The sequence below is a fragment of the Trachymyrmex septentrionalis genome, unplaced genomic scaffold (assembly GCF_001594115.1).
Source record: "Trachymyrmex septentrionalis isolate Tsep2-gDNA-1 unplaced genomic scaffold, Tsep1.0 scaffold32, whole genome shotgun sequence".
NCBI classification, from domain to species: domain Eukaryota; kingdom Metazoa; phylum Arthropoda; class Insecta; order Hymenoptera; family Formicidae; genus Trachymyrmex; species Trachymyrmex septentrionalis.
The window spans coordinates 4,108,443-4,119,467 of record NW_017305485.1 but is presented as its reverse complement, the minus strand read 5'-3'; the positions used below and the strand labels follow the sequence as shown (position 1 = coordinate 4,119,467).

The following is an 11,025-nucleotide window of genomic DNA, read 5'->3' as shown; positions in this document are numbered from 1 at the left end:
AACGGAGATTAAAGCTAATCTATATTGACAGAAATGAACGCCAACAATCTTTTCACGAAAGAAATATGGCGGCAATCACTATGTATTGCAGGAGTATATAGGATGGATTATGCAAAGCTTCGCGGAAACCTATATACTTTACAATAGAGTCAAATATTGCCGCTATATTTGTCTCGCGTGACTAGGCTCTTGCTCGAGGGTCTCCACAGTAAACGAAGAGTTGTAACGGTGGGGAACGCGCGCTCAGTTTGTGCGGATGAATCATGCTGAAATCCTTGAATTTTATGCAAACGTGCAAATAGTCACGGAGACACATTGATATTAGAGAACGGCACGGCGCCAGAAACTCATGTCGTTCAGAAGAGACCGAGCTTCTCGCTTTGTGCGACAGCCAATCCACGTTACCGCGAATAATCTCACTCCATTTCTTTTTCTCGAACTCCCTCAACGGAGCGAGGGTTTTGCTGCCAAACCCAATATACAGGCCAACATCAAGTGAGGATTAACATGTATATTGTTCATGAGTGGAGTGATTTTCGTGACATTAATATGTGAACATTCTGTGAAAATTCTTTTTTATCGTTGCGGAATATACGGCATATTGAGAATACAAATCAAACTTTTTATCATTTAGCTTTAGTTGGGATCCTCCAAACGCAACCTGAGCCTTTTTTGGCGCAAGCAACATTTCACACTCTCCGAAATTAAGAACGGCGTCCGGTTCCTTCTCCTAGAAATATCTTGTTAAAAAACTATTCGGTAATGTAAAAGAAATGTTTAAAAGAAATAGCCTAAAATTTTTCGAAGTCCTAGAACCATAAAAAAATTTGTGCTGGACAAAAAAGACCTCGATTGCAGAGGGTTAATCCTAACTGCAACTGTATGCAAATTATATCCAAGTTCTAAAGCGTCCAGTTTAAAGTACAGAATGCGAGTGAACCTTTTTTCTTACGGCGATTAATACAAGAAAGTTCCAAGTTCTTTACCTACAATTTAGAATCTCACAGTATTAATCCTACGGATCGTACCAGCCGCGTCTGCAATTTTTGCTTCGGGTCCACAAACGACCTGTTATTACAGTCGAGAATTAATGAGACGGTACAGATATATAAAATCGGAAATGTGTATTTGTGTGTGCCGCATGTAATGTATAAACCGTATGCATGTTCGCGATGTACCAAGCTCTGAATCAGTTACAGATTCGTTAGGCCCGAGGAATCGTGCGGATCGATCTTCCCTGGAGAGCGCGGCGACAGTTTCACGAGTGGAGGCGCGATTTTTGCGGGGGATGACGCCAGCGATAAACCAACACTCGTGCGAGTCAACGTCGAAATATATTGCGCGCTGGAAATTCCGCTCTGAACCGCGAGCGCGGTGTATCGCGCGTCAGTCATTATCGACCGCCGGAGCGTAATTGAATATTTCGCTCTTTAATCCGCAGTACGGTCGAGTAACGGCGCCGCGTGATTATTTGTTGCCCGGTATCCCTCCCTGGCGCTGGCGCGCGACCCGGACGGGCCTTCCCGCGGCCCCGTAATTTATTTCGTACGTGCCGGCGATAACAACCGGCGCGATAAAACGCTCTTTAACCCGTTGGCCGGGCGGAGCGACGACGCAACTGCAAACTTTTCGCCGGCCGGCATTATCGCCACGAATCACTAATTAACGCGCGCTTAGAGCGGCCCGCTGATTAACGTGCCGTGCGCGGAAGGTAATCGGCTGGGATTTTATAATAATGTACCTCGGCGGTTCAATATTTCGAAATAATTAAAGAGGAAGATTGAATTGCGCATTAGACGCCGCGAAATTCGCCGCGGGCTTTGTTTTTTTTTTTTTTCGTTCCCGCATTTTCCAACTTTCTCTTTTTTATTTTTAAATTTCAAACATATCTATATCTCGCTTTGAATACAAGAAAAAAAGTGCACGCTAGTTTAACGATAAAAACGGACCTAGAGGGAAAGAACGATTTTGCTGAAGTATGTAATAAAAATTTCGGTAAATAACAGATCTGAGAATAATTTCGCGGAATCGAAATAATCTTATAGGAATCTCATGGCGAGAAGCAATGCTACACAAAGTTTTGATATTTTGGCAAACGGTTTGAAAGCGTCCCGCGTAATTATTTTAATGACCCAACAGAATTGTTTTAATATTTGTATATCTAATAAAATTTTTAAATATTCCAGCACAATTATTTTTTCTGTATAAGAATTTAAGACACTATAAAAAGGGCATATATCTTTTATGAAATTCGAAATAAATTTTTCTAATACATTATTCTGATGGTCTAATAAAATTTATTTTCAAATTTGTATCTAGTTAAATTTTTAGACACAAAACCGTTCTTTCCATGTAAAGTCACTGTTATACAAAATCATCAGTTTAGTGATAGCTAGAAAAAGACAACTTTTACATTATTATCGGGTTGAGCGACTTTAAATCTAAGCCAAAAGTTAACCAGAAAATAAAAAAATCGGATCTCTGTGTTGGCTTCAATCTGAATGTTAAATAATCGCCACATTTGTTGGTTGTCCGCAAGCAATTTATAAAAGTAAAGTTAGCGAAGTTATTTCGCCTTTATTGGTCGATTTTCTAAATCTAGTAGCTCTGTAGCTCTTTATTTGAATAGAAACTGATTGGCAAATATTACAATCGTCATATTATTGGTTGCGATTCGATCATGCGCGAGAGAATATGAATGATTTTTCGCGGAGCGCGAGTCCTTTCCATCACTTTAATACATTGTGAGGCAAGCGCCTCTCTCTCTTTTTTTTCGCAAGTTAGGAAGAAATTCGAGGAGTCGTACGTGAAATTTCGAAACTTAGGAAATTGTATCCGCGAATTATGTCGCATTTAAACGATGGTACGCGAAAAATGTGCGCGCGAAAAACGACGATGAATCGCTGAAAAAGTCAGTAACGCGCGACCGCCGCGACACGAGAGCTTGCGGTAGACCGGAAGGGAGCCGAATTGCGAGTGGAAGCGGCGGGCGATTCGGGCGGAAGCGGCGCGATTGATCTCTAATCGCATAGCGTATCGCGCGCTATATTTTACACGGTGGCGTATCGAGCGTGCATTGCAACTGCCGGCAAAGCTATTGCCGTCGCTGCGCTGCGGGACAATAGTTTTGCGGCGAGCCGCGAATGCGCGAGAGAGCTTTTATGGGTCGCTGCTTCAAAATAAAGCAACCGAATTGGCTGCCGCCACGCGTTGAAAAGAGACCGACGACTTCGAGGGCATGAAAAGATCGCGTATCGGATAGATATCTGCGAATGTGGGTTAATCGCGCGCGTCAGCGCAATTAGGAGAAGCGGAAAGCTCGTATTTTCGACTCTACGTGGATGTTTCGGAAGAATTAGAAATTAATTTGAATCACAGTACCGGAAAAGTAGAGCAATTAACAATCGATAATCTTTGGTACGCAAAGCGGCAAAAAAGTTTTCGGCTAATAAAGTTTTGTATATTTATCAAATTATTACGCAGACGACAAGCTGACGCTGTTTTGTCGTTGAAATAATGTCTAAAGATATCAAAATGACGACAAATGTCATCAGTTTGCCTCTACCTAGGTAATAATTCGCTGCTTTGATAGAAACGTGACGTTTCAAAATTGGTAACTTTTTTTTTTTCAGAAGAGTATTTTTTAAATTCTAAATTGGGACAACGTTTCAAGGAACCTTTTAAGGAAAAATGGCATGACTCCAAATAGGACGTTTTTCTATAACTATTTTAGCACCAACAGCATTCCTTCGCAGTATCACTCCAAAATGCCTCTGTTCTATAAACAATCGTTGCAAACTTAATCAGATGACAAGCGATACTTTTGTATTCTAGCGGTAAATTGAGAGTTACAAACGTATCGTTCTTCCAATAAAAAAAAATATGTATTTTTAACAAAAATAGTCTTCAGAGTTGATTTTGTCATTATTTCAAAAGTGCACAATTTTAGTTTTGTTACTTTTTTATTAAAGCGGCAATGTATTAAAAGAAAATAAGAAAACTTTGGAGTATTGTGTCAGTGTTTCGTCTAATTAAATATCAAAAACACTAAACTAAAAGGTTACATTGAACTGAAGATCGTTCTGTTGGTTGCCTGGGAGAGAGAATTTATCCATGAAAAGAAGCATGATCATCGTTAACGTGTTTTCGAAACGCCTTAATAAAGCTTGTATCAGTTAAAAGTGACTATTTTGAATGCTAATTACTATCTTTAGTATTTAACAAGACAGCTAACATTCCAGGATTGTTTGGTTTGTAAATATACGTTATTAATGATTTGACAAACAAAACTTTGTTGCTAAACTTTTTTTGCCTCTCGGAACACGCATAAGTATATATTTTTAGGAATAGATTTCTTCATACAACATTTACGTGTTCCATGTAAAAGAGGAAACATCTCTATGCGTGGGTGGGTAGTTTTTGACCTGGTTTTCGTGTGTGCATCGCGTTTCTCGCCCTCTCAAAGTGTGTATCGCGTCATTCCTCTATCCTAGGATTATATACATGTACGAACCCGGATCCCTCGACACGTTCGTAGTCGAGTATTTCAAAGAAAATTCAACAACTGGCCTTCAAGTGTCGAGTGTATGACTGGTTTAGTTTCAGATCAAAATTCCGTCAAGTCGAGATCCGTTTCAAAGAAAACCGATTTACAGTTTATTACACGATTGCACTCGCGTTAAGAATTTCTCGGAACCCGTTAATCTTCATGCGCTACCGATCTCCCCGGAGTTTCTGTGAAATATCGAATATTTCGCCGCGTTAGTTTTCCATTTTGCTCCTTCGTCTCAAGAGGAAGGAATGAATGACGGCATAGTGCATTTCGCGCTTGCAGAGACGAGCAGAAATGTACAATACTTTCGACGGATGAGACGAGATCCCGTGGAAAGGAGATGGGAAAGATCGCGAACGATGGTAGAACGTGTCGCCTTGGTCGACCGCCGGTTTTGTAAGACCATAAAGTTCGCTTCGCAGAAACTTCTGCCACTTCTCTCCTTTTTGTCTTTCTTTCTTTCTTCCTTCCTTCCTACCTCGCTTCGTACATCACACGCATCGTGATTTTGCCCGGCGCTCAACTCGCCATCCGAAATTTTAGGCACGCTCTTCTAGTTCGCCGAAACGTAGAGTTGCGAAATTTCCTTCCCATCCCGTGATGTATTTCTGCAGTCGAAATTAAAAGATTTCACATTGATTGAGAAAAATTTCTGGTTGAAAACGAACCAATGTATGCTGATCATATCAACCAGAATTCTGCTCATTATAATTGGGCGTGTCTGGTTATATCTCGACTAGAATTCTAATAGATTTAACCGAAGAATAAAGATAGAAATTCTGATCTATCTATTTTTCATTAGAATATCAATTAAAGTAACCGGACTCCTTTTCTAACGTTTTAATGTCAATTTCTGTAAAATACCAATGTAAATTAATTACACTTTCGATTTAACTTATTTTTTATTTTTTATTTTTTTTAGAACAAGACGAGATTAAAGCTAATCTATATTAATAAAAATAAACACGGAAGAAATTTCCAAATCGCGAGGTTGGCGAATTAACTGAGGCTTATTTTTACGTGTCGATTGTTAATAAATAAAAAAATAAGAGTAAAAAATGTAATGAACAGATATAATTTTTAACACGTTGATTTTTTTAGCTTCATGTACATGTATACGTCGTTAAACCAGTTTCTTTAAATGTGTGAGGACTGATGGAAAGATTCCGATGTATCGTTCTGCATTTTTGATGCTGTGACATTGGAAGAAAACTACCTTCGTGTATCAATGATCTATCGAATACGTACACTTTTTATTACGCTTTAAAACAATTGGAGAACGTTTAGTGGCGAATTTCGTATCATCCTCTTTAAAGAAACGGCTGCTGTTTCTTGTTTTTTGTCAGGAAGAGATTTTCTTTCGCCCAAGTTTTTCGAGATTATGAAATGATCAAGAAAGATAAGTGACGAAATGACATCTGAAAGAGAGCCTGGTGTTACCGTTTTGATTTATTCCTTTGTCGCAAGAATGAAAGAGACACTCCAGTTGCCTTCTTAAAGAGGATGTCACGGAATTCACGTTGTACGTTTTTGAGCTTTCGGAGTTGCTGCCGCTTCTTCATTGTACCATTGATTCGACACTTCGGAAGTGTCCTAATTACTTTTTCGGAGCGCCTTTTTATGGCGCAGTTAAACATCTACACGAGCCATATTCCAGAACATGTAGCGAATTATAGAGCGTGAAAGCTTACACACTGGTCTCTAGATCGGTGTGCAAGCAGACCTTGGCCTTGTCGACGCCGTCATCGCGGCGTTACGCAATTGCGCGCGGAATATGTATAATACAATCTCAGAACTTTTCAATTAACACTCGTGCGTAATATATATATATATATATATGTGTGTGTGTGTGTGTGTGTGTGTGTGTGTGTGTGTGTGTGTGTAAATAACATATACTCGAAAATAATTACGCGGCTGCAACAAAATGGTTGAGCAAAGGTTGCAATAAAATTTGAAAAGCAATTTCGTACGAATTATGTAACACTTTTATTACAGTGATTACTCTTCGACGTAAGATACCGCGCGGAGGATTAAAACGCTCGCCGAGCGGATACGTGTGTACGTGCCGCGCACATGTGTGATTTTTACAAAACGACAGCAATAACTTCCCAATTTGTTCCCTCCTTTATCGGACGCCGGGGCACCCGGTTACTTCCTAGCACGCGCGGCCTGCATCTTTCGATCGGCGGTATCCCAGCGGCGGGAGGAAGTCGGCGACACTTTATCGGTGAGTATTCCGATAAGGCGGTCGCGCGCGACAGGTACGAGCGCGCACGGCCGGGCTTTGTGTCGTGACAAGTGCGCTTTGTTGAGGCGAGCGAGCCGACAATCGACTCGACGCCTCGAGTTCTGCGGCACGCTTGTGTGCTGTGTCGTGCCGCGCCGCACCGATGAAGATACAAGACGGAAATGCCGCGGTGTAAATGGTGTTCGAAAAAAAAAAAAATACGTCCTGAATAACGGGTTTGTCAAGGGACAGGTAGATACTTGCAAATGGGACTACCGTTTAATGCTATCATTAATTCGATACGCATTGCGAGAGAGAGAGAGAGAGAGAGAGAGAAAGGTAAAAGATGCATGAAGATATAAGAGAGGCGCGTAACGACTTGATATCTCCATCTGCAATCTTGGTACAAGAGCATACATTTCACCCTCATTTTCGTCGAAATTCAATTTTTATTAAATATACTCTACTTCGAATGAAAAAATGTTTGAAGAAATTATTTGGTAATGTAATAGAAATGTTAAAAAGTAACTCTTTTTTTACACCTTTTTTTTGAAAGCCTAGAATTTAAAGAAGCTTGAACTTGATAAAAAAAAACTCAGATCATAAACAAAGGGAATGAAGATAGAGTTTGATAGAGGGATAATAATCAAATGCCACGAATCTGATATAGAAATGTTAGATCCTACATATAATAACAGAAGATTATGATTATTATTTTTGCAAAAAATCATAATCTTTCTCACTTCAGTTATACTACATTCTATAGAAATTTGTAAAGTTTTGCATTTCTTTAGGATCGAATGCTTTTTTTAAAGTTCTCCAGAGAGAAATATATATATGGAAAGAATGATTTTATTAAAATATTTGAGAATTTATACAGATCTGAAAATAATTTTGTAGACCAGAAAAATTATGTAGAACGCTAGTTGTTAGAATGTCAAAACTTTTTTGCAGCTTTGTTGATCGTGCTTGAATGCCCTACATAATTATTTTGATAGCATTTTGTTAAATTTTTAGATACAAGCATATTAAACTTAAATAAAGTTAATTAAATTAATTTAATATGATACGAATTTAGACAAGAATATTTAGATAGGAATAAATCTAGTTAAATATGGAAATTTCTATATTTGGTCAAATTTATTTTTTTCTCAGTGTGACGTTTCCGTGTTGTGGAACTACATTTAATATAATGTACAATAATATTTAAATTATTATTAAAAGATAAATATTATATATATCATTTATCAAATCGGGGAGTCACAGTTACCGAAATACGTCAATGTAGTATTCACTATATACAGAAATTGATTGCCTTTAGTTACATTTCCGGTCAATTTTATGCCGAATCTTCGCGCGGAGAGACCGAAAACTAAGGGACTGTTTCCATCCCACTTCCTCCGATCAGTTGACTATCTAATTCTACTGGAGACCCGGACCGCAAGGTTCATCCGGCGAATTCTGCGCAATAGCACTTACAGGGTGTCCGCTTTCAACGAGTTTCCCCACGTTTCGCGACTGGACGTTCCTTAACGAACGAGCGCTTGAGCTTCGCGGAGACACGTGAGACTTTCCGACGACAACCCGATACGTTAAGATACCTATCGTCGCGTCGTCCAAAGAGAAAGGGAACAGGAGAGAGAAAGAGAGAAAGAGAGAGAGGGGAAAGAGGGGGGGGGAGAGAGAGAAGGCAGGGTGGTTTCGGGTAGATTCTTCCACCGAGTAGAATCTCTCCTTCCCCATCCCTATCCGTCATGTAACACGAACCAGTTCCGCCGAGTTCTCCGATTACACGCTCCCTGGACGCGCTGGAATTTTTTCACCACCCTCTGCGCTACCTCATCCACGCCCGCGCGTCCCTTCCTCGTGCTACCCCCGGTGACGAAACGTGCGGAGTATAATGGCAAATGTGACGCACAAAACCCACGTTTTTCCGCGTCAGACTTGCCTCACACCGACACGGTGTTCTCGTTTTGTTCTCAGAGATATGGTATCAATCAGGTTTATCGGAAACAAAAAAGATATCACTCATTTGCTACACACAGAAAAGTGTTCTATTGGTCAGGAAAGTGACAACTCAATTTACTTTCTCCCTTTCAAAAGTAACGGTTATCTTTAAGAAAAATATTTTTTTTACAATAATTGATCTTTGAAAATATACTTATTAGAAGTTTCGGAAAAAGTCATTATTATGTATACTAAAAAAAAAATAAGAGTTTATTTTATTCTGAAAAATATTTTTAAATCGATCGAACGAGCATTTATAAACATGTTATAAACTTTACATGTTATAAACAGATTGAATTTGTTACAACTTAATAATCTTAATAATCATGATAGAAGTATTAAACTTAACAGGATTCAGAATATATTTCGAATAAGTTCGATGCTTTTCTTTCTTTATGTTCTTTTTCTGCAATTAATGAAAAAATACTAAAATTTTCAAGTTAATTTTACATCTTGTTGCGTGGCAAGTGAATGATAAATTTTTTTTAATGCAGCTTTCCTTTTTTTGTCGAACTAAAATTTCGTGGGCCAGTGGCCTACGTTATCTTACTCTAAAAACCTTGGCGAATTGAAAAAAAATATACGTCGCGTTTTCTCTAAAATTAGAAAAGTGTGCTCTTACCTCTCTGGAGCAGTCCTGGTATCCCGCCTTGTACCTGGACAGGCCGGGCTGAGCGAGCGATCTCTGCCGCTGCAGATGCCTGACCGTAAGCTCCAAGATATCGGCTTTCTCAAGCTTGCTGTGCTTGGTGTTCTCCAGGCGGGCGCTGTCAAGGATGAGCGCCTTCAGCGCCGCCAAGGACTGGTTGATCCTTGCTCGTCGTCGTTTTTCCATTAGTGGTTTGTTAGCCTGAAAAAGAGGAGGCAGAAAAACGATATTTCTTTAACACATCTATCAACAACACAACGTGATCTGTAAGTCTCAGAGAAGAACAGAACAATTATCCGTCAAGCAACATTAATTATTCTGTTCAAGAGCGGAATGTATCGCGGAATGTATTGCGAGTCGAGGGAATCGAGGTAATATTTCTATAGTATTTGTATCTATCGAAATAAAGTTGAACGTCTATTGATTAACAATTACGATACGGATTTGGATTGATTCGAATAAGTATAATGAAATAAAAGAAATATCCTGCATTCAGTCGAAACGTATCTTATGATAACATTCATAGTCCATTCTTATTTTAAAACCGTCTTAAGTAACGTCTTAAGATGCTAATACGGTTCTGTCTGATTGGCTTATGACATCTTAAGTACTTAAGAGTCTCAGATATAAGAATTGCCTATGCATATCGGCCTTAGTGTTTCAATATTTTTGTGTGAATTTATATACATGTATCTGATTCTGCAAACCGCGCAATTTTTAATCTATTGATTACATCAAATTATTCACACTATATACAATATTTATAGATGATATTTTTAATAAGAAATATAAGTGGTAATCGGCGAATTATCAAATTATCATGGAACTCAAACCGTGAACTCTTGCGACAAAGAGCAATTTAAACAGTGTGAACGCTAAATTTCCTTCCGCACGTCGAATTAGCTCAGCGTAATATCGCATTTTTTAAGAATTACACAATCCTAGAAATTTCTCGAACAAAATTAACAGTTCAAATCGACAGACGACCCTATTACTTATATATATATATATATATATCGTAACTTCAACGATGTTACGATTCCTTGTTCGACATTTATATGTCTGTTTACTATTGTTTGCGAGATGTCTGTTATTTGAAAAGTCGAGAGGTGTTCAGGATTCATTAAAACCTCTGAATTCATTTAACTAGGTTTTATTTTTTAATCATATTCATCAATATGAATCAAGTGTATATATATATATAGTTTTGAACACATTCCAATCTGAAATATCGATTCCTACGTGTTTCTCGATAAGGTAGACGACCACAAAAGTCTGTAAGGGCGTTGCCGGAAGAACCCGAGGTTCTTTATGGTAGAAAAAAAAAAACTAATAATAATTTGAAATAGCTTTCGTCCGAGTTCTTACAATTAGCGACAGTAGGTCAACGTGTTGCCTAGATGCAGCACGCTCCTCTATCCTAGCCGGAGTACTATTACTCTTTTTTTGTCGGCGCTTCGCGGAAGAGGTTGATTTACGAGGTGCCGCCGGCGATGAGCGTGACGAGCGAGCGAGCGAAACAACAGGCGAGAGAATGACACAGAGCATCCGGGAGGTAAGAGAGGAAAAGGAAGAGAGAGATAGAGAGAT

At 39.0% G+C, this 11,025-nt stretch overlaps 1 protein-coding gene across 1 annotated transcript in view; it reads right to left on the bottom strand.

Moving 5' to 3' along the window:
- LOC108750088 (protein deadpan-like) overlaps positions 1–11,025 on the bottom strand; it is a 23,757-nt gene that overhangs the window by 2,329 nt on the left and 10,403 nt on the right. Inside the window, exon 2 of the mRNA XM_018489330.1 lies at positions 9,409–9,636. Within this exon, the coding sequence (XP_018344832.1) occupies positions 9,409–9,636 (228 nt within the window). The remainder of the gene's footprint in view (positions 1–9,408; positions 9,637–11,025) is intronic.